Source organism: Bemisia tabaci, chromosome 4 (genome assembly GCF_918797505.1).
Source record: "Bemisia tabaci chromosome 4, PGI_BMITA_v3".
NCBI classification, from domain to species: Eukaryota; Metazoa; Arthropoda; class Insecta; order Hemiptera; family Aleyrodidae; genus Bemisia; species Bemisia tabaci.
Window position 1 is genome coordinate 30,998,385 of NC_092796.1, and position 24,303 is coordinate 31,022,687.

Sequence of the window (24,303 nt, forward strand, 5' to 3'; positions counted from 1 at the left end):
CAATATTCAGTTCGCATTTCTTTTTATTGGGTACTCACGCCATCGCAAGGCGAACCCGATTCGAATAAAAACTAGGGTGCGCCAATTTCGTTGAAATGGGTCTGTTGCGCACGGAAGAGACACGGCGGGCCAACTGAGTAGACTTTATGCGGGCAAAATTGAACGAAAATCACGTTCAGTACATCAGAAATGTCTAAATTATTCCACTCCACAATGCAGGATGTGCGTACCGTAGAGTACCTACATAGGGAGAGTATACGTACCGGTCGAAATATGGAGTTCTAAGAACCCAAAACGGCAACCACCCTCCTAACACACGACTTAGTGAGTTTTTGGGCTACCGCTCTCTTTTTGTGCTGTAGTACCTTGATTTCTATTGCGATGAAAGCTCCGTATTCTTAAAGGATGCCTCTCATTCTTACTATGTTAAAGCGCCTTCAATTTAGTATGATACTGTGCAACACCTCTGTTGTGAAATAGTTGCTTGAGGCGCCGTGGCACTCTGCGGCGCGGCGGGCAACCATTGGCGCCTACAAACCTAACAGGGATACTTCACGCATTGCGCAATGCGTGAAGTATCCCTGTTAGGTTTGTAGGCGCCAGTGCGCGTTCCGCGCTGGGACCACACCGCTCCGTTGTGTTAAGCTCTAATATTTAAACTCGCGGAGTCAGTGTTTTTCAACTCATGATTTTGAAATGTTTCCGCACTCTGCATGGATTAATATCATTTAAATTGATGGAAAATTGTACGTATTGAAGGAAAATATAATGTGTGTTTTGTAAATATGAAAGTAATTCCGTGTCAACTTTAATGATTTCTTAAGCCCTTTAATTTTTTCTTTTATATTTTGTGCCTGTACTGTACAGCAGCGTGGTATACACGCAACTAAACGTTCAAAATTAGAAGCATTGGACTCTAAAAAATCGATGTACAAATGGGTAAAAACCAAAGATTTCGTGCTTCTCGCTGTTTTCCCCCTTTTATTCATTTTTGTATAGTTTCTTTTAACACAATCACGACTCATCATTGGAAGATCAAGCAAAGTAGCAACACTGTATTTTCTCTATTTAAACCTATGGAAATTTATCGATTCTTGGAGGGGCCAGGTGCTCCGACAAGAATCGATCATTTAGCATAGGTTTAAATGGAAGAAATTCAGTGTTGCCGAATTGCTGGATCCGCCTCTGCGGCTCATTAAGATTGGTATCGCTTGGAAAAGGTTGTACAAATATCTGCCGCGTTTTAAAAATGCAAATTTATATAAAATGAAGTGATATTTTCATTAAAAAAGTATATATTAGGTTAATGTTGTATCAACAACTTCATAAATAGAAATAAAACCAAATGTTCACCAATGACAGTTTGAAAAGATGAATCAAAAGAAGAAAGTAACATTTCGTTTAAAAAATGAGTTATCATAACAGCACCTCCTTCTCTCTCAATTTTCTCATTTCGATATGGTCAATATAATTTTGCGCACGGACTAAAATATGACGCTTGAACCAAGTCACTGTTACTTATTTCACGCGTAGACGTAAACCAATGGATAGATTAGGTGTGCAGACGAAAAATCGTTGACGGAATATCCTGAAACCGAGAAATGTGTTTTTGCACTTTGGCCAGCGCTACGCTGTTTGGCGGAAAAGGTTATCATCGATTTTCCGACCTAAAACATTTTCCGACGAAATGATTTTGTATTCAATTGAACTATTAGAAACGAAAAGGAGAGCCATTACCATCGCAAAACATTTTTTGAGCCGCTACTTGCAATATTAACATAACTTTAAAAATGAATTTTCGCATAGCTTTGAAACATGCCCTAGCTCAGTTCCCTTAATCTTTCATGGAGCCTGGAGATTCAAAGCCTCTATTTCCCAGCATTGATTTCGATCGGTCCACATTGGCTCCAGTTTTCGCGCCATTATTTTTCGATGACGCAAAGCGAACCAGGCCTCCTCTTTTTGGTTTTATCGGTTGTTGGTCTTCAGGCAGCGGTTCAAAATTCTCGTCCAGGATCACTGTAGCTAAGCTATCCACATATGTACGTCTACCGAGGGCATTCTCCAGGTAAAGGTCCTTGTCAATTCTCACGCCATTCAAAGACCGAGCCAATGGGCACCTGTGACACAAATTATTTTTGATTGATCATTTTGATTTTGATGGCAACAATTTCATGTCGATAGCTAAGGTGCAAAACTACGCATCCCCGTTTCCGACATTGTAGATTTCCAATCATGTTTTATTTTTCCTTTGAAAAACTAGTCAACATACTTTCTTGAAAAGTGCTTTCATGCAACGTATTTCTGCTGAACGGAACCAGAGACAGGTGGGAAAGAAGGAGTGTGCTCCTCAGTTCTCGGACCGTAAGAATGAATGGGAATTATAAAGCACCCGTGACGTCAGCGGTAACTTGGCGACAGGCACGGGCTCATCAATTCATGAGCCCTGTTTACAACGTTCTTGTCACATGCCCACGGCTCATGAGTTAGCATACAGTTGGCGCTTAGCTCCGTTTGATTTAATGCATGTAGAATCCCGCTTTTCCATTCCCCCAAAATGAATCACACCCACTTTTACATTGTTCCTTATGCAGCTCACCACGAGCAATTTTCCCACACATCTCTTGTTCAGTTTAGCACACTGAAAAAAAAAAAAATCTGTTCACAGGGCTTCTGCACTTCTTTTGTAACTGTCACAGAAACTTCCGTCATGAGGACTGAGTACTCTGTTCCCACGACCGAAGTTCTGTTCTCATAACAGAAAAAGTCCTTAAGTGTAACAAAGAAACTTCATGAGCCCTGTGAACAGAAGGTTCTGTCGTCAGCACCATCAATTTTTTTCTATGCAGAAATAAGTCCAATTTGACTGTCTGTTATATGAGAATATCATGTCATCGCCTCCCATCCAAAGTATCACAAGTGCGTCATGCGACGTTTAGAAATTACCGCCGCCTTTTTATTTTTTACAGAGAAACTGTTCAACGAAACTGTCCGAAAAAAAAACGGCAGCGTTGCAATATTACGGTCATTACATTATTTACCTGTAATTAAGGGCGTTTTTCTGGACCTTGTCGTAGCATATGTAATCCATCCAGTGGAAATCGTGGCAGGTGCAGTAGTAGAAAGGGAGCTTCTTGCCCAGAAGGAGTTTGGCTAGCGCCACAGCTCGATTCGGATTGTATTCCTGGGGCGGGTCCAACATCTTCCAGACGAAACTTTCCTTGCCGTCCTTCTCTTTCTTGATCGGGATCTCGAGTTTGATGAGCCAAGTGTAGCTCTGCCAAAACGAATAGCTCCACGGGAGTCTCACGTAGTGCGTCTTGCCGATGGCGAGCATGAGTCGTCCGTGCGGCGAGACGAGGAGGTCACCTTTCTTGAACTTCGTCTTCGAGTCGTATAGATTAAGCTTCTTCCAGCACTGATCAAACGGTTTTTCGATCGGGATGATTTTTTCCTGCTTCCCCCCGAGCCAGAGCCTTTCTTTTAAGGTTTTCAGTCCGGTGTTCAGTGCGGTAAATCCGCAGTCCTGCGTCTCACCGTCCTCGTTTCTCACTACTTGACTGACTACTTGACTACTTGTTCTTTTCATCTGACTGCTAGGCCCGATCATACAGAGAAGAGCGACCGTTGCCAATGTCAAATTTGCCCGTGCTCCTGCAAAACAGAAGCAGAAAAGGAAGCTTCGAGATCACAGAATATGATTTTCCAATTTTTTTGCATGTGACTGTCCACGGTTAAAAGACCTTGCGGTTTACAGAGGAAACCAAAAAAAAACTCTAACTCTAAAAAATTCTAACTTTAATTGACACATTAATCTTATCATATGGTTTAAATAAATCTGTAATTTAGGTATCAACTTACCAAAATTAATAGATTTTTAAAAAGTTTTAAGAAAGATTTTTAAAGGTTAATGTTTAAAACTCAAGTTAACGAATTTGATCTAATATCACTTCCCAGTAATCTTACTTCGTTTCGACTTGTCTTAATTTATTTAAAAATGACAGGCGATTCGTTTGGTTTCCAAAAAGAAATTTTTGTCAGGTCAAAAAATCTGATTTAGAGATTTCAACAGAAAAGTCGCTAGTTTCTTACAGTAAATTGTGAGTCGTTTAATTCATTGGGCAAAATTGAGGTATTGTATTCAATTTGAGCAGGGGAAAGACAGATTTTGAGATTCTGAGAGAAAAATCTCTTTCAAGCCCTAAAAAAGTTGTGATTGTCATAGTTTATCAAAGTGCGAATACAGAGCGTTAAATTGCACCCAAGTCCAGCAGCTGTGTACCTTAAACATAGCAGATTCTAATTTTTAATACTCTTAATCTCAAAACCACGGGTTTGAACCGATGTAACTATGGTTTGGTGCAATATTCTCGGTTTGTTATTGTGCCCATAAGTTCGAAGAATACCTCCGCCTGGATTGTTAACTCGTTATTGAATTATTTTAGCAACGCAATTTATCGATTCATGTCATACGTCGATTCGTTATTGAATGACCGTGATCGATAAATTCCTATCTTAGCAACGCAATTTATCGATTCATGTTATATATCGATTCGTTATTGAATGACTGTGATCGATAAATTCCTATCCTAGCAACGCAATTTATCGATTCAGGTTATTCGATAACCTAACAATCAATCCGCAGCTCTGATATAGCTGGTCGCCGGCTCAATCTGAAATGATGTGAACCAAAGTACTTTTTCGCGTAGAGCAGGGGTCACCTAATTTTGCAGAAATAACAAGCTACCTAAAAAGATAATCAATATTTTCTCCTCCTGCTAACTTTCTCAAAAATCAACATTTTTATTCACAGCATTTACAACACCAGGAAAATAATTACGAATAATTTGAAGATTCAAATGAGGTGGGGCTCACAGAAAATTCCTGTTGATCTTTGCCTCTCCTTCGATTTTTGTACAAAAATCAACTCCATCATGAAAAGTTAACACAAATTTTGAGCAAGTTAGTTTGTAGGCCTGTATTGACTGAAAGTAAAAGACAAAGCACAAATATTTTTCGAAGTGCGCCGTTCTTGGATTGAATAATTACGTTTTATAGACTTTGTTCTCATACATGATGCGTGACTACTTTGAGGTGCCAATTGATTGGGGCTTTTTTAGTTGAATTGCGAACATATAATAATTTCACTGAATTCATTAGTTCTAATACATGGAAAGTCTACTTTTAGTGCATGAGTACTAACATTAGGGTGTACTCATGGGTATTTATAAGAAGTATATACCAATTGCGCGTTATTCTCAACGACGAAGGAATTTCCCTTGAATAATTTCAATGAGCAAACAATGTACAACCCAAATATGGATCTACTGGTGGCGGGACATGAACTAAATGATCATTTCGAGGAAAATTCAACGGAAAATGTTTATGTTCATTCAGTGACATAACAGGTGGTGGAGCGTTTACGTCATGGATCTAAAAAGTAAAGCAAGTTGATTTTTCTATAGAAAAAATGAAGCAGTTGCTGCATTGGGTTTTTTCCACGGATTACTCATTCTGTTCAAAGTTCTCTCTCGCCGAAACTTAGGAGGGTTTCTACAGGAATAAAAAAAAACCCGATTGAGGAGCTTCCCGGAAAAATGGCACATATACATCAAATACCAAAATTGCGTTTCAAAACCGATGGTGAAACTGCAGAAATGCGTATCTCAGTTTGCGGCGTTGCAGACGTCCGTCATATTTTGTTTTTTACATGGAAAACTACTGAACGTCATTTTTTAAACATTTCCGTGATTTTTCATCTTTATATGAAGAATGTTCTGTGAAAACTTCAAACCATGGAATTAGTTTGGTCTCCTTTTAAAAAATAAAATAGAAGCGGAGATTTCAAAACACCGCAAGCGGTATACGCATTTTTGCAGTTTCATCGTCGAAACTCAAATAAATGATTCGAAAAACATCATGACCACTTGATTGCGGATAGGCATATAACGGGATTGTAGATCACAGATCAGTAAATTCCGCGAGAAGCTAATCACAAAAGTCAATGGGGATACCAGTATAAAACCGCATATTGAAATACAAATTGCTGTACAAAGCAAGTTGCGAATTTTTCATTGCGCGTAAAGCAGGCGTGCCTATTATACTTATGCAAAAAACTCGTTTTTCAAGTCTAGCTAGAGAAACTTCAAATTTAAGCGTATCTCCTCATTGATGTTTGACTGGATTCTTCGTGGGAGGATACGAAGGGGACACCTGGTAAAAGGGTAGAGAAAAGGGGTTCATAAGGGAATGCCAACTCCCTGAAATAGGTGACTTGAGCGGCTAGGTGTCACAGAACGCCAGACAGGGCTGCGGAAGCGGCTTTTATGTAGTGGCGTGGCGTGAATTGCGATATATCGATTGTTATGCCATTTAAACCTATGAAAAAAGATCGATTATCAGGGTGTTCGCAGCGAACACCTTAGTAATCGATTCTTTACCATAGCTTCAAATGGCGAGATATCGATAATCGATTATTCATGCCACGCCACTGCGTCGCACAGAATATGTATCGGATGTATTGTGTTTGTAACGCTATGCAATTATTTTCAAATTATTTTCTCCTTTGAAAAGTATTTACTCAAAGTTTAAACGAGAATATATTTAATGTATTATTTCAACCAAGTTTTGTGAGAATTAATACTTACCAGTAGGCACAAAAGGACACACAAAATACAAAAAGAACATCAGTTTAATTATAAAATCAAAAATGTTTATTTCTTACCGTATTTTGGGGAGCAATTTAGAGCCACGAAAATGCAAAATAGTAACATGCTCCGATTAGATTCTTGAAAAACACCATGTAGTAAAAAATAACCGTGCGTCAATTCACAATAAGGCGTGAATCTCGAGAAACATGACAGTGAAGTGGCGTGCGTACCAGACCAGACTGTGGTGTTTTTTTTTTCAAAATTGAGGCCATCCATAGGTAAATTCGTGGCATGCAGTAGCTGAATTGTGAATTTTCAAAAGCTTTCGCTCGGATATAGTATTGTCAAATTAAGTAAAAAAAGTATCGTTTATAACGGGAATTTTTGGCAGTTGTGTTACATCTGGCAAAAATGCAACGTCTTCCATTTCCATTAGATCCGTTTTGAAAATTTACGGTGCGATTAACTTAAAAAAATATGACGTGGATAATATTTAGTACAAAATGGGTTGGATTGAGCAGAAAAAAACCACGTCACGACAAGCATCGGATGATTTTTTTTTTTTTTTTTTTTTTTTTTTTTTTTTACGGGAGAACGATAATGCAGATTCTTTTGAAAAGAGGATGACAAAATAACCGCTGATTCCCGCACCGTTTTCGGTATTCGATTCGACCATCGAACCAAGGTTTAAGTGGAAGCTTATAATAACAGAAAATTTAATCATCTAAAATTTATCTAAATTTCATCTAAATTAAAAATTAAATCATCTAAAAATTTTAGAAGGGATCTTTCATAATTCCTCATAAATAAACACATATTACTGGGGGAAATTTGGCAATTCTTTTGGCGTTTTTCCCTAGTTCGGCAGAATAGCCTTCAAGTTCAAAGTAAAAGACAAATTTTAAAAAGGAGGAAGCCGATGAATCCAATAAATTAAAAACGCTGCGGTACAAAAAATGCAATAATGCTGAGCACCTGAGAATGTAAATCGACCCCTCCGGAGCGATAAAATCATCCTTTCGGTAGCGAAACAGTGATAGAAATAAACTCTAAAACGCATTCTATCGCGCACAATGCAACACGGATGTTCGTTGAGCAAGAATGGTTGCATATTCAACATGGACATTATCAACAACGTCGCATACAGCGTAGCCCGTCGCGTCTATTCGTCGCTCCTTTGACGTAAGGGCGTATCACGATTTCCACGCGAGCCCTGTTCTCCCTTTAACTCTGTGCTTTCTGGGGCTCATGTGGAAATTGAGATACGCCCTTACGCCAGAGGAGCGACGCATTGACCCAGATAATCCCGATCCTCGGTTTATTTCCGTTTGTAAATAACCGTTACCCTGCTGATTCTTTCATAAGGAATTGATCCTTTGTGGCTTACAATTATTCTATGATTGCCGGTGATAAGATTACGAACCTCTTTGTTATGTTAAAGTACTTACGAACGACTTGCTCTGGAAGTTTAGCCCGGTTAAGTTACACATCATTGCCACTGTTTACGCCCGTGTGAGAGGAGCGGAGGGGCTAGAGTATGCCCGAGAGCGCTCTCAAAAGAGGAGAGCTGGTGGGGACGATTAGCGGTCGCGGATGATCGCAACGTCCATAGCGATGGCCCTTTGAGGAAAAGAGGAGGGGGGAGGAAGGTCCCACCGAGATACTCAGAAGGGCTACCAGCCGAGAAACTCAGCCGCGATGAGAGGAGAGGGAGAGGGAGAGAGCTCAGCCGAGATGCTCAGCCGAGATGAGAGAGAGAGAGAGAGAGCTCAGCCGAGATACTCAGCCGAGATGAGAGAGAGAGAGAGAGCTCAGCCGAGATACTCAGCCGAGATGAGAGAGAGAGAGAGAGAGCTCAGCCGAGATACTCAGCCGAGATGAGAAAAGAGAGGAAGAAAGAAAATCCCACCGAGATACTCAGAAGGGCTACCAGCCGAGATACTCAGCCGCGTTGAGAAGAAAAAGAGGAAAGAGAAGTATTTTCCCAACCGAGAAACTCAGTCGGGTCTAAGAGAGAGAAAGAAAGAGAGAGGTCCCAGCCGAGATGCTCAGCCGGGTAAAAAGAGAGAGAAAAAAAGAGAGAGGTCCCAGCCGAGATGCTCAGCCGGGTAAAAGAGAGAGAGAAGGTCTTCACTGGAGGAGCAGCGTTGATCGAATGAAGAGAGCCTTGATCAGGAGCGCAAGCAGAGGACTTGACTGATCGAAGAGCGATGATCGAGTGATGACCGCACGCCTGGCGGCTGCCTTTTTATAGACGACACGCGTGGACGCGTCGGACGCGGCCGGGAGCCGCGCCGCGGATCGGACGGACTTACGTAACCGGTTGGACCGGTCGCCGAGTCACGGCGGCATGGCTGCCAAGTTGCGCAAGTTGCGTAACATAGCCGCCGGCTAGTTACGTTAATGCCGGAAAATCGTTGCGGCGTTAACATTTTCCCCCGCCTTGAACCGATGGGTTCAAAGAAGAGCTGAAGTTTGGTAGCTTGTTAATAGTATGAATTGAGAGCCTAGGTTGTCTAAATTTGGTTAATTAAAGATTTAATAGAGATTGAAAGGTTTTGAACTACATAGATTTCGATGAGTAGAGATAAATATGAAGCAATAAAACAAGAACACATTAAAAGGATTTCTTGTGGTCGTGCTCGATTGCCCGTTTAAGGGACCTCTGAGCCGCCTTTTTTGCTTTCTTCGACAGCCACCCGGAGCGGATGGTGGCGCCGCTGGTCGAGCCTTGCAGCGAGGGGTCTGAAGCCGCGACGGATGTGGGTTGGTCTGGTTCCGCGACCGGTGCGGGTGGGGCTGGCACTGTGATGGGTGTGGGTCGCGTTGGAGTCGTTGCCGCGGGCCGCGGGGGCGCGGGCATCGGCGCGAGGTGGAGTAAACCCAGTGAGATGAGGAATGAACCCAGCCTCTTCAGTAGGGCTGTCAGCCGAGTTGCTGGTTGTTGGAGTTGTTGGGTTGTTGGACTTGGAGTTGGAGTTTGATCCTTTGTGGATAGGCAAGATAGCAGCACCTTGGGGTTGGGGCCGAAGGTTGGCGTTGGGCCCATGAGGACGTATCCGAGGGTCGTCTCTATCGCAACGGGTAGTCCTGGACCCAAGGGAACTGGCGCGCCCTGGACTATGTATGGAAAGAGGTCCGCGCCTATGAGTATGTCGACGGGACCGACGGCATCGAACGATGGATCCGCTAGAGTCCACCCTTGAACTCGCTGCCGAACTGCCTGGGCGATGGCGGTTGATGGGGTGGGATTGGTGATGCGGTCGACCACGACCATGCGGTGATTCTTCGAGATGGTACGCTGTCCTAGGCCAAAGACGGTGGCGTGACCGTACCCGTAGGTCTGCACAACCGATCCAGAGATCCCACTGACCTCATCAGGGCCAGAAATTAGTTTTAGGCCGACTCTTTTGGCGCATTCGTAAGTGAGGAACGTGCCTTGGGCGGCACTGTCGAGGATACCTCTAACGATGTGAGAACCGCCTTTGGTTTTTATCCTCACCTGCACGGTTGCAAGCAGGACAGTTGAGCTGGGACCCTGACTGACCATGATCTTAGATGATGGCTCCGAGGACTTTTCTTCGGCGCCATGGAGTAGGGTGTTATGTCTCTGCTGACACACCCAGCATGTGTTGTCAGACGGACAACGGGGAGTGCCCGGGTCGTGTTTGGACAGGCAATTGTTGCAGAGTCCTTTTTCGCGGGCGAACCTTTGTCTGTCGGCAGGAGATTTCCGTTTGAACGCCGGACACCAGGTCAGTCGATGGCTCTCCGAGCATTCAGGGCACTTTTGGAGTCTTGGCTCTTGAGATTTCTTGCTGGGCTTACTCTGCTGCTTTGGAGGATCTTCAGGAGGTAGCCGGTGAGAGGCTTGCTCATTTTTGTTGTGAGGCTTAGCCTTTTCTTCATGCGTCGTAGATGGGGCGCTGGAAGAGGGAACCGAGACCAGAGCCTTGGTCTCGACCTTGGTTTCCGTCTTTGAGGCTCGGGCGGAAGGCCGTTCTTCGAAGGCTACGGACTCTCTTTCGAGGAAGTCTAGGAGTTCCTGCACCTTGGGATATTCAGTGTGGATGCTCGAAATAGTCACGTTAGGATCGCGTGTATCTCGGCGATAGTCTTCGAATCGACTGGCCAAGTTGTCAGAGAGTTTCCTCATAACGGAAGCCACTAAAATTCCGTCGTAGGCGGAGGGAGGATGGCCTACTGCCTCTAGAGCTTGAGTGTGCTCTCGGATTTTGTGGAGTAGCACAGAGATTTGCTTTCCTTTCTTAGCTTCAGGCAAATCGAGCAGACCGTTGTAATGCAGAAAGATGTGCCGGCGGTCGGATTGATATCTTTTCACTACGAGGCCCCAGGCGACAGTGTAGTTGCCTTCAGTAAGATCAAGTTCTTTGATCATGCTATGGGGCTCTCCCTTAGTGTATTTGAGAAGATAGCTGAACTTTTCAACGGCGTTCAAATTTTCATTGCGGTGAACGGCTAAACGGAAGACGTTGTACCAAGAGCGCCATTCTTCCGCTTCGCCATTGAAAACCGGGAGTTCAAGCTTAGGGAGCCTGAGAGGGGCTCCTGAGTTGGAGGAACGGTTCATCGAAGCCGAGGTGCTCTTTTCAGTTTTAGCGAGAAAATGCATCTGGGCTTCCCTTACAAGCCTGTCGCCTTCTTGCAGCAAGCCGTCAACGTTGATTAGGTGTTGCTGGATCTCTATGGTCGAGTTCAGCTCCACAGCTTGATCGCCGTATTCATCGAGGCGGTCTTGCAGAGTAGAGAGGCGATTGTAGGTAGGCCGCAAGGTTTCCGCGTTTTCTGGGGTTAAGGTGTCCCGAAAACTATCGCGGATCGATCTGAGACGTTTAATGATAGAGGTCATCTTTCCCTCAAGAGAGGAGCCGGGAGGCGGAGGATCGTCTCCTGGCATGACGACGAGAGAGTGGGTTTGCAGTCGTTAGAGCTGAATCACCGAATTTTTAAGATAACTTAAAATATCCGGCCCGAGGGACCAATGTTTACGCCCGTGTGAGAGGAGCGGAGGGGCTAGAGTATGCCCGAGAGCGCTCTCAAAAGAGGAGAGCTGGTGGGGACGATTAGCGGTCGCGGATGATCGCAACGTCCATAGCGATGGCCCTTTGAGGAAAAGAGGAGGGGGGAGGAAGGTCCCACCGAGATACTCAGAAGGGCTACCAGCCGAGAAACTCAGCCGCGATGAGAGGAGAGGGAGAGGGAGAGAGCTCAGCCGAGATGCTCAGCCGAGATGAGAGAGAGAGAGAGAGAGCTCAGCCGAGATACTCAGCCGAGATGAGAGAGAGAGAGAGAGCTCAGCCGAGATACTCAGCCGAGATGAGAGAGAGAGAGAGAGAGCTCAGCCGAGATACTCAGCCGAGATGAGAAAAGAGAGGAAGAAAGAAAATCCCACCGAGATACTCAGAAGGGCTACCAGCCGAGATACTCAGCCGCGTTGAGAAGAAAAAGAGGAAAGAGAAGTATTTTCCCAACCGAGAAACTCAGTCGGGTCTAAGAGAGAGAAAGAAAGAGAGAGGTCCCAGCCGAGATGCTCAGCCGGGTAAAAAGAGAGAGAAAAAAAGAGAGAGGTCCCAGCCGAGATGCTCAGCCGGGTAAAAGAGAGAGAGAAGGTCTTCACTGGAGGAGCAGCGTTGATCGAATGAAGAGAGCCTTGATCAGGAGCGCAAGCAGAGGACTTGACTGATCGAAGAGCGATGATCGAGTGATGACCGCACGCCTGGCGGCTGCCTTTTTATAGACGACACGCGTGGACGCGTCGGACGCGGCCGGGAGCCGCGCCGCGGATCGGACGGACTTACGTAACCGGTTGGACCGGTCGCCGAGTCACGGCGGCATGGCTGCCAAGTTGCGCAAGTTGCGTAACATAGCCGCCGGCTAGTTACGTTAATGCCGGAAAATCGTTGCGGCGTTAACAGCCACCCTCGTGGTCGCCCCCCTGGCGTAAGAGCGTAACTCAATTTTCATTAGAGCGCTGGAAACCATGAAGTCAGATGGACATCAAGGCTCATTCCATAATGGAGTTGCATTTTTTATTTAAAGGAACGACCACATGGTTTCCCGAATAATTCAGTTTTAACGGGATTACATTTAGCAGAAAGGAACCAAGCCATATCAGCGATGGAGAATTCGCACACATGAATCTGATTGCTTCATCTGAGAGTGCCCAATGAGCTGATTGTGAGTTCGCAATATTTTTCACAATTTTTTTCTGACATTGGAAATTGGAGACAGATAGATTTAAAAGTGAGAAAATGTGCCAACTTATGACGTCATCTGGCAGCGTTTTCCATTTAAACACGTGTATTTTAGCAGATTAGGTTATTTTGTCATATTTTCTACAATAGTCGTCCAATTTAGAAACCAACGATATCTTAGTACTCAGTTTTCCCAGCAGTATCATTTTAAACATGACATTTACAAAATTTAAGACACCTGCAAACTCTTCATTGTCAAATTTAACTGGGAACATTAATTTTTTACAAGAGGTCGTTTGCACGGATTCCTTCAAAACTTTCAAGGAATTTGCGTTGTACTATGCAGAAAATTCACTAATTTTTGCACACAAATTCGAAAAAAACCATTTTATGTAAAAAAAAAATAAACTTCCCGCTAAAATGTGGCAATAGCTGATGTGGCTCGGTTCTTTTCTGCTCAACGCGGTCCAATAAATCCTAACTTGAAGGTCAGTTGCTAAGATGTAGGTTTTATTATTAATAGTATTTTTAATGTTTTAAAGTGGATTTTTAGCACTTAAATCAAGAACAACCGAATCAGCTGAAAAACACAGAAAAATCACGACTTCATCCGGGAATAGGGCGCTGCAAAATACAATTTTCGAGTTTCTTTAGAATTTGTCGTCGGTCGCTTTTATAAGTTTTAAAGCATCTCGAAAATATTCTCTTTTCTTGACTAAACTTTTGACTTAAAACCTTTCATCACTAAATAGAAACTCCGATCCGTTCAGTAAATGTGAGGTGACATTTAGATTATTTTTAATCAAAATGGAGAGGGGGTCCGAGCAAGCGTTACGTAATTTTTAGGGGGTCTAGCACAAAATTACGGAGGTTGCGAAGTGTCACAAGGGGGTAGGAAATGCAAAAAAACTGCAAATTTAGCAATACGTAATTTAGGAACGGCCCCTAATCATGTTTTTAGAAAAGGTTTCACCCTGTAAAAAAAAAGAGGAAAAGTCTATTTTATACCACCGGAAAATACAAGTTGAGACGACATGAAACACGTAACTCGTGTAATCCCTTCGAGCTCGACTCAAATCTTTCTGCTGAGGAGGGCACAAACTTTTCAAACTTTCCAGATTGACCGGGCCCTCACAATGATCTCACTCGCGCAGCGCAGAATTCTATCGAGGATTCCGCAGAGCACGCGTATTTTGCAGGAGTCACACTTTTCCGCAATGTCCGCACAAAACTCGTCTCCCCTCTGACGTAAGGGCTTACCTTCATTTTCACGTGAGCCCTGCGCTCCGTATAACTCCATGCTTTTTGGGGCTTATGTTGAATTATAGATACGTCCTTTAGCGATGAAAATGGTCGAGTGTTCTGCTCAGGCACTCTTTGGCTGTGACATCGCAAACTTATATCCAAGCTCCTCATTCCTCGAGAATTCTTACTAACTTCTGCATTGAGGTTTCTAACCAAAGGCGAGGCGTGAATGATCGATTATCGATATTTCCTCATTTGAAGCTATGTTAAAGAATCGATAATTCAGGTGTTCGTTGCGAACACCCTTTTTATCGATTTTTTTCTATAGGTTTAAATGGCAGATCAATCAATAAATCGCAAAGCACGCCACAAAACTGATTCTGACCACGAAGAAAGTTACTTATACCGTTACGTGCGTAGTTGCCAAAATTTCACCGTAAATAGGATATTTGGATGAGATCGACGGCTGGTCCGGTAACCAAGCCAACGATGCCAGCAGCGTGGCGTGCTTTGCAGTATATCTGTCGCAGGCAATTGGCAATCGCCGGCAATTCACAAGCCAGTGGTAAATAAACACAGAAAATCATAAAATTCAAAAATAAAAGAACAAGATTAGAGTGCTGAATATGTTGCCTATAATATGAATACACACTTTTCCATCCTTAAAAACCCAGAAGAGCGTGCAGTGAACTCCGTGACATTAGTTGGGTTGAGATCGGACAGGCAACTAAACTAACATCGTGACAAAGCGTAGAGTATCACAAAAAATGAAGGCGCTTCAAGCCAAGTTCATACTTTTGAAGACCGCAACCCTTAATAACTGCATTATGCCTATGCACACTAATGCGATTTATTGAAACAACATGTGAACCGCTTGCAAATTGCCGGCGATCGCTAATTGCCTGCGACATATCGATTGATCTGCCATTGAAACCTGTGGAGAAAGATCGATAAACAGGTGTTCGCAACAAAAACCGTAATACTCGATTCCGCTACTATAGCTTCGAATGGGGAAATACTGATAATCGATCGTTCACGCTTCGCCGCTGAACGATATCGTGTTACCGCAGAGAGCAGTCACGATATTTTCAAAGATGATGTTTTTTTCCCCTTCAAAACTCCACAAATCTAATTTGAAATAATTGATTTAAACTATAAAGTTTCCCCCATACGTGCAAAATGCGAGCGTTTTCGGAAAGTTGTAAGTGCACGTAAATTGACGTCATGACGTCGTTTCCCAGACGAGCGAACGCATCTACATTTCAGCGCTGCAAAATTTTCATCCGCATACCGCGCAATTACTAGAAATCTGTTTGACATTATCGACTGAAAATTCCGTTGATACAATATTTCCTCAATACAAGAATCGCAAAATTTTCGACAGGAATCACGCAGTCTTATTCTTTTACCCTCACTTACGCAAATCTAGACACTTCTGACGGGGGGGGGGGGGGTGCGTAAGGTGAGTTTGGGGACGCTTCCTCCGCAAATTTTCGAAATTCATTAGCATCTCAATTGTAGTTTGAGTCGATTTCGTCGTGAATAATTACCAATAATAAGCTTCCTTTCTTCTTCTTTTCTCAGCTCCTTCCTTCTTTCATTCCTCCCTTTTTCTTTCCTTCCTACGGGCGAACGAGGGGGGGGGGGGGGCGCTACGTACCCTATCGAGAACGACGATTTTTGACAGAACAGCAGTGAGTACACATTTTGCCGCGTGGGGGCTGCAGTTACTATTGTCTCGTACAAAATGGTACCTCTCCCTGCGACGACATTCAAATTTAAAATTAACACCTGAAACTCACACTGTATCGTATGTCTTAATGAATTTGGATTTCCAAAGGCTGAGTTTAAGCCTACCTGTCATCGAAGCATGAAATCCTCCATATACTCTGCAAGCAGAACCAGGGACAGCAAATATTTGTTGCGCCTTAAACAGTTCAAATAGATTCCGCCCACCCTTTTATGTACCTCACTCATATCCTTAATCTCCTGTTTGCGTTCTCCCGCTAACGTTGCTTGCGTTGAAGAAAGCGAGACTCCTTCTGCCCTAAGCGGCATTCGTGCTGAATATCCAAGTAAAGGAAAATGTGAGGCTTTTAAAAAGCCCCCTCGCCCTCTTTTAACTTTTTTCAGTGGCGTGGCGTGCTGCGATCTATCGATATTTCCCCATTTGAAGCTGTGGTAAATAATCGATTCTTAAGGTGTTCGCTGCGAACACCCTGTTTATCGATACTTTTCCATAGGTTCAAATGGCCGATCAATCGATATCTCGCAAAGCACGCCACGCCACTGACTTTTTTAATCATGAGTACCTACCCGGGAAAACGTAACTTATAGGAGATTCCACTGTGTAAATTCGGCGTTTTAAGAGTATTGAACATTTCATCGTAGGCGTGGATTCTTCATGCGTTCGGCCTCTGTTAGTTTTTAAAACGGCTATCTGCTACCTGTGAGATGCTTTTAAGGGACAAATTATACGAAGCGACTTTCATCGTGATCCGACACCGTTCATAGAAGAAGAAAACTAGCAGATTTTGTCGTCAGTCTGACTCGAAACTCTCAAAATTTGAAAAAAATAATAGTCTCTTAGTTTGAAGACGAAAATTTTTAGGTCAAAAAAACGTGGTTAAGTGTTTGCAAAAAGTAATGGAATATTTTCTGGCGGAAGATTTAAGATCCCTTTTCACAGAATCGGTCAAGAGTTCTACGATGGATCAGTTACAATGGAACTTTATTCTCAAAGCTTAATTCGAGAATATTGAGATAAAGTTGTAGCTTTGAAGCTACGGAACCTTAGGCGCGTCTGGACGCGGCGTCCTGGACGCCGGCGGAAAATGCTGCTACCGAGTCGAGGGCGAGAAGACGCTCACATTTTGGAGCACGGCACCTTAGGAGCGGAATCTGTGGATTTTTTCCGTTCTGTCCGCCGTCAATTTCTCGAATTTTTGTTGATCGGACAGTATGCTCTGGGCCGCGAAAATGGCTGTGCGCCCTTTTTTTTAGGAGGGTGTGGATTCGATCGACAAAAATCGACCGAAAAATAAAAACGTGAATCGATCGACACCAATCGATGGACAAATTACTAAAAAACGGATGTCGATTCGATCGACAAAAAATGTGGATCGATAGACGAGAAATGATTGACAATTAAAAGGAAAACCGGTATCTAGTCAATCGACATGAATCGATCGAAAAACCAAAACGTGAACCAATCGACGTAATTCGATCGATTCACAACTTGGTGGATCGATTCACGGGTTTGTCGTTTAACTCACAGGTTTGTCGATCGACTCATAGGTTTGTCGATCGATTCGCAGGTTTGTCGATCGACTCATAGGTTTGTCGATCGATTCACAGGTTTGTCGATAGACTCACAGGTTTGTCGATCTATCCACGGCTTTTGTCGATTGATTCACGGGTGGGTCGGTCGATCCACGGCTCTTGTCGATCGATTCACGGAATTTTCGATCGATTCGCGGCTTTTGTCGATCAATTCACGGCCTTTGTGATCGATTCGTGGGTTTGTCGAACTAAACACATTCAAAAATCGGTAGGAAAGGCAGCGGACTGAGCGGAATTTCTCGGCGTCTTCGCTCCGATCTGTTCGAGACAGATCGGAGCGTCCTCGCTCGGCGTTTTCCGCAGCGTCTCTTCGCCGCTAAGGTGCCGTCCCCGCGCAAAAATCATTAGACAGATTTATCAGCGTCTGGACGCCGCGTCTAGACGCGCCTAAGGTTCCGTACCTTGAGCTCATAAGAGAGTAAAAGAGGATGAATAAAGATCACGTACCCACCGCCTTCAATTTTCTTTTTGCGGCGTTGCCTCAAATGGTCTGTTTACCGGTGGTGATGCTCAAAATTTGGCAACACTGTTTTCCTCCATTTAAACTCTGGTAAAAATTGGCAGTAGAATCTGTGTTCCAAAATACCATAGACCTAAAGCCGGCTGTAAGATTTTCAATAGCTTCTATAGCCGGATGCACAATTTCTTATAGCCTTTTATAGCCGATGGCGATTAAGCAACAGCCAGGTGATAAAGTGTAGGCTAAATGTTACTAATGACGGATGCTAGAACTTATTGAGTTTTTGGACTACCGCTTTATTTTTGGGCCGTAGTATCTTGATTTATTTTGCGCGGAAAGTTGCTTACTTTTGAAGGATGCCTCGAGCCTGGAGCGCCTTCAATTTCGTATGATACTGTGCAATACCTCTGGTGTGAAATAGTTGCTTCAAGCGCCGTGGCACGCTGCGGCGCGGCGGGCAGGTAGCCAGCGCGAAAAGCGCATTAGCGCCCACAAACCTAACAGGGATACTTCAAGCATTGCGCAATGCGTGAAGTATCCCTGTTAGGTTTGTAGGCGCTAGTGCGCGCTTAACTCTGGCAGCACGCCGCTCCGCTCTGTGTTAAGCTCCAATATATAATCTCGTGGAGTCAGCGTTTTTCAACCCATGCTTTTAAAATGTTTGCACATCCTGTATGGATTATTCTCATTTTAATTGATGAAAAAAAATATGTATTAAAGGAAAATATAATGTGTGTTTTGTAAATATTATGGTGGTTCCGTATCAAACTTAATGATTTCCAAAGCGCACGAATTTCTACACAATTTCTCATAGCCTTTTATAGCCGATGGCGATAAAGTGTAAAGCCCGGCGTTAGGAGCTATAGCCCGGCTGTATACTTTTTTTATCGCTTCGTATAGCCCGGCTATATGATTTGCTCCGCTTTCTACAGCCAGCTATACGATTTTCCATTGCCTTCTTTAGCCGGCTATAAGAATTCCTATGGTATTTTGAAACGCAGCTCCTATCGCCAATTTTTACCAGGGAATGTATGTAAAAAGAATCGATTCTGGGTAGGTAGCTTGCCACTTCTCAAATCGATATTTTTAATGTATTTAAATGGAGGAAGAACAGAGTAGCCAACTTACAAAATTGCCACTTTGCTGAATTAAAGTGCTTGTCGACGGAGGAACTGCACAAACGCGTAACTCGTTTGCGGTATTTTAAAATCTCACTCTCTTATCATTTTCTCAAAAGGAAAATCAACATTATTGCTCGAAATTTTTGTAGAAAATTTTTCACAGAGAGGAACAACCAACGAAATTTTCAACCCTGGTAAAAATAAGCCATACAAATTACCTATAGCCCGGCCATAGGAAAAATCCTATGGTAAATTGAAACATGGCCTTTTGGCGATAGGAATTTTCTATAGCCGGCGATTGAGAATTCCTATGGCTGGCTGTAGGAATTCTCAATCGCCGGCTATAGAAAATTTAGGGGTTCGCAGCTAGGGGATGGTGGAAAAGGGTTAATGGTGGAAATAAATTTTGAAACCATGAAAAATAATAATAATGAAACTACTGGGACGTAATTTACCCGATTTTGAAGATTAGACATTTTTACCTACCTTAGGGATTGAACCCGGGACCTGCCTAACACAAACCGAAGACCCTAACCATTAAGCTACACCAGATGCTGCCTTCATGTGACGCAAAACCGATATTTAACGTCGATTTGAACGGGAAACTAGGATATTTTCAATCTGCCTGGATTTGTCCGTGTATTTATTTTACTTTTTACTTTACTATATTTTTTAAATTTATTTTATCGTTTTACTTGATTTATTTCCTTGCTGACTCTATTTTTTTCTTCACTCTATTTTATTTTTTCAAGTACTTCATTTTTTTTCTTAAATTATTTACTTCTTATTCCCTTATTTTGTTTTATTTTTTACTGTAATTTATTTTAATACTTCATCATGTTTACTTTTTAAATTCATTCTATTCTTTAACCTCATTTAGTTTCTTCCATTATACTTTATTTTTTCTTCACCTCATTTTTTTACTTCATCTCCTTGCTCCCTCTAATTTTTTACTTCAATTTAGTCTTTGACTTCATTTTATCATATATTTAATTTACTTTATTTGATTTCTCTTCTGTTGTCTCTGTAATTCTATTATTTCTGCTACTCTATTATTTCCACTATTCTATTCTATTATTTTACTTATTTAAACTTTAAATTTTTCATTTTCATCATTGGATTGGTAGGCCTAAAGGGAAGAAGAGACAGTATAGAGCGCTAGTGCGAGAGAGAGATAGCCTAGGTGCGCGTGACTTAGGGCCCAACTGAAGCTCCGGTGCTGAGTGCTTTGCGCACTCATGCGACACATCTCAGCACCTATGCGCTGAATCTCACTCCCCTGTTCATTCTCAATCCGGATTTTCCGTTGGACGGAATCAACGATTTTTAACAGTGTATATGGCCGATTCAAATAAAAAAAAATCAAAATCAAATCAAATTTTGGAAAAGTAAGAATTATTGAGAAAAAATTGAAGAAAAATATTTTTAGAAAAGAAACCAGGATAGATTCACTGGCGCTTATGATGATTTTCGAAAAAAATTACTTTTTTAATTGCCCCTCGTGCACACGCGTATTTCCAATCGCCGGATACTGAACATTCTGTTGCCGGCTACAGATGGCTGTTTTGGCAGCGGATGGTTATTGCCGTTATCCACAAGTGGCCAGCTATTGAATGTCCTATCGCTGACTATTCACGGCTAACGCCGGCTGCAGAACGTTCTATCGCGGCCATTCGTGGCTATCGCTGGCTGTAGAACTTTCTATCGCCGGCTGTAGAACTTTCTCTCGCCAGCCATACGTGGCTATAGCCGGCGATTGAACGTTCTATCGCTGGCCATTCGTGGCTATAATCGGCGATTGAACGTTCTATCGCCGGCCATTCGTGGCTATAGCCGGCGGTTGAACGTTCCATCGCCGGCCATTCGTGGCTATAGCCGGCGATTGAGCCTTCTATCGCCGGCCATTCGTGGCGATAGAGCTTTTTATCGCCGGCCATAAGGGCGATAAGAAAATCCTATCGCCAGCTATAAAAGCTATAGAAAATCCAACAGACGGCCATAAGATTTCTCTATCGCCTTTATGGCTTATTTTTACCAGGGAAGAAATGACGCATAATAATTGTCTATCCAAAAAATATAATTTGTAGATTAATTATTTGTAGATATAACCTGTAGATTAAAAATGCCTTCACTGCCGTGCTTATGCAACAAGGACATCCGTGGAGCTCGAATAGTTGTATCAAGGTGTTGTTGTAATGAAACATCGTTTGTTGTTTGCTGCTTTGCATGTTTCCCTCACTCCCTTATGCCGCAATCACACGCTGAATTTAGCAGCTGAATGTGGAAGTCAACAGTCATCGCCCAACGGCTGAAATTTAGCAAATTCGGGTTGCTGAGAATCGTTGCTATAATAATGCAGGCAATACAGGCATCGGGCCGATGACTTCCACATTCAAGCCACATTCAGCTTCTACATTCAGCGTGTGATTGCGACATTATTTTATCCCAGCGTCACCCATTCCGGCGAAGAAGCAAACCATGTTTCATTTTTATCGTAACGGTGTCGATTTTTGGAAAAATGCTTTAATTGATTGAATGTATTAAAACGTCGCTCATCTGAAATTTGGGTAGCGTCCCTACACTACCTGGCCGAAGATTATACTTCGAGAAAAAAATTTTGAGCACGTATCTTAACATATTTGTTTACGCGGAAGAGTTATAAAGAAGTCCAGTTAGAAATTTATATCAACCTTCGATCAGTTTAGAACCCGGTAAAGCAGGACTCGAAGCTTGTTAAAAAAAAAATGTCTGTACGTCAAATCATCAGTCGCACTTTTGGGGATTGCGCGTTTGGAATTTTAACCATAAAATTCTATGGATAATTTTCCAGCGGTGACAGTTTTTTCCCCCTAAAATCGCAAACATTTTTCTTCTTTATTACCCTTCTTCCATCTATTAATTGTGCTGCCAGTAGTAAAGAGGGAGGGGAGTTTAGAAAGAATATAAGACGATAAAATTTGGACGGAAGTTCCAAAAACCCTGATTAAGACGACAGTATCCCTTTTATTTTTCGTCACCACACGCCGCGCCACTGGCACCGTACCGCACTGGTGCTTCCAGAAAATCTGTTTCACAATTTAATCTACGTACAATATTCTACAATAATCATTCTGAACTGATCTATGGATGGTTTTCCTCAGGCGCAAGTTTGTCCATTCAGTGAATAATGCTATATTACGCAAATTTGCGTACAAATTAAAAATAATCATCGTATAAGAACAATCAATTTGAACAGCGTAATTTTTTGCGAAACAATTCAAAGGTGATGTTGGTGTAGCACGCCTAGGTTATGCTGATTTTATCACTTGCCCTGCTCTACCTCAACAAACTTGCCAGCTGCTGCTCATACTTTCTTTCGCCGTCTCCGTGTGAAACTACGAGGGTCGTGAAAAACTAAAATTGAATTTCCTATCGAACAGGAGCTCCAATTTCCTCGAATGAAGGCGAGATATTTTCATCGAGACTCCGCCTCCGCGCGCTCGAGTAAAAGTTAACTCGGCCAAAAAAGAAGCGAGAAGAATGCCCGAAAGTTCTCTCAAGGCCCCGGTACACAAACCCGGGTGTATACGTCTCTATTTCCGACCCTGCTTCACGGGGCCCATTTGACAGATATATTGATGTTCCTCCCGGTAACTTTTTAATATACGGAAGTTGGGACGTATGCGGCATCTGCCGCGAATGTCTCAAGTTCGTCCCACCTTCATTTCTTCTCTGTTTTTCCCGCCGGGTTCATCGCGATAAGATTCAAAACTTTGCTCTCTCGTGCTCTTGAAATTGCCCGCGCGACACCGGCCTTTCGCCGCGCCGAAAAGCCGCGGGTCTCTCGTGAGAGCGGCGAGAATTTCGGGTCTCATTTGGCAACACTTATTTGTTTTGGTCCCGAGTTGGATGTGGGCTCTCTCGATCAGGAGTGACTTAAAAGGAGTATCTTATTGGGGCACCGGCTTCGGGGCTGTCACGAGGCTGACAGATGTATGTGGAGCTCCTGCCGTAATTGATTGAGAGGGCAACCCAACTTTTGTTTTTGCGCCATGCTTTTTTCTCGATATTGAGTGATATCCAAGGTCTTGTGTATGCTTTTGACGGTGGATGGAGGATTTGAATTTACGGTCGGACTCAAGTCGTAGGCGAAATATGGATGCACCGAGAGGAAATATGGATGTTTTTCTGCCTTACGGAGCTATGTGCAGTATGACGAGAGCCCTGTTATACATATATTCTTATGGGTCTCATGGCTCATGTCTGCATGCACATGGTTCCGTTTGGCAGAAATACGTCCAAATATCTCATGAGTTCGGTTAATATAAGAAATGGAGCACGAAGGAACCCAAACCTTACAGTGGCGGAGTTCATGTTTTAGTTTATGTTGAAAAGTTTTCCAAGAATCCCCCATAAAAAGACCGTAAAATACAACTCTCTATAGGTAACAATATTCATATTCACCAAAGAGCTAGCATGTGTGCTGCATGTTTTTCAGTGTGTATTTTATGGTTGTCTTCAATTCGCCTTCAGCTGCGTCCGCAGCAATTGTTGTTGCAAATGTGTTGCGCGTGCTGATCTCAGATCATTACATACTTGACACTCTGAAGGCGTTTAATGTGCGAAAGTAGAGCACCCTGTTGGAGAACAACAGAAAAGAGATTGGATGAATTGCTTAATCCCTACTTCGTTCGTTCTCCGACAGACTGCGCTACTTGCGCACATAAAACGCCTTCAGAGATTCGAGTATGTAATATCTAAGATCAGCACGCACAACATGTTCGCAACAACAATTGCTGCAGACGCAGAAGAAGGCGAATTGTTCGGTTAGAAAAAGAAGGGTATGATAGGTGGTCTGCATGCAACGAGAGGGTATGTATTCGATCGACGTGAATCGAAAGAAAAATAAAAACTAGCCGTATTAAATGACATGCCGTAACTAGCTTTTCACCGAAACCAAAAATGACAGGGGAGGCTTTCGTAATTTCAAGGTTCCGTATTAGCCATGTGTCAATGAAATCTCCGGATTTCGGAAAAATAGGGCTATCGTTTTGGATGCTGTGGAAGCCAAGTATAGTCAAATACAACCCCATGGATCGTATTCAATACATCAAATAGGCAGACCATCGCTGAGATAGTATTGATATCGATTGACTCAACATTTATAAACATCGACTCAAAAGTCAATCGAGTAATCATGTGGGGGCGGGTTTTCGTGATTGATTTTTTATTCCTATGAGATGAGAGAAGAAATTGTTAGGCCTTTTTTCAGCTTTTTTAATTGAGATCTT

At 42.9% G+C, this 24,303-nt stretch overlaps 3 protein-coding genes across 6 annotated transcripts in view; 1 reads left to right on the forward strand and 2 right to left on the reverse strand.

Moving 5' to 3' along the window:
* The window catches only part of LOC109036833 (octopamine receptor beta-2R), a 302,738-nt gene that overhangs the window by 191,633 nt on the left and 86,802 nt on the right, over nt 1-24,303 (forward strand). The gene's annotated exons all lie outside the window — the stretch shown is intronic.
* Nucleotides 1,440-3,693, reverse strand: LOC109036840 (uncharacterized). Its single transcript, XM_019051231.2, has 2 exons — nt 3,042-3,693; nt 1,440-2,120 (listed from the first exon to the last, which is right to left on the reverse strand). Exons 1-2 carry the CDS (start codon nt 3,608-3,610, stop codon nt 1,835-1,837), a joined length of 855 nt encoding a protein of 284 aa, XP_018906776.2. The 5' UTR covers nt 3,611-3,693; the 3' UTR covers nt 1,440-1,834.
* LOC140224393 (uncharacterized) lies at nt 9,268-11,568 on the reverse strand. The gene has a single exon (XM_072299087.1). It carries the CDS (start codon nt 11,566-11,568, stop codon nt 9,268-9,270), a length of 2,301 nt encoding a protein of 766 aa, XP_072155188.1.

Excerpts from the sequence above, each read along its gene's own strand:
- LOC109036840 (XM_019051231.2), bottom strand. The coding sequence starts at position 3,610 with ATGATCGGGCCTAGCAGTCAGATGAAAAGAACAAGTAGTCAAGTAGTC. Across the intron at positions 2,121-3,041 it reads AAAAACGCCCTTAATTACAG|GTGCCCATTGGCTCGGTCTT; the intron begins GTAAATAATGTA and ends TTTGTGTCACAG.
- LOC140224393 (XM_072299087.1), bottom strand. The coding sequence starts at position 11,568 with ATGCCAGGAGACGATCCTCCGCCTCCCGGCTCCTCTCTTGAGGGAAAG.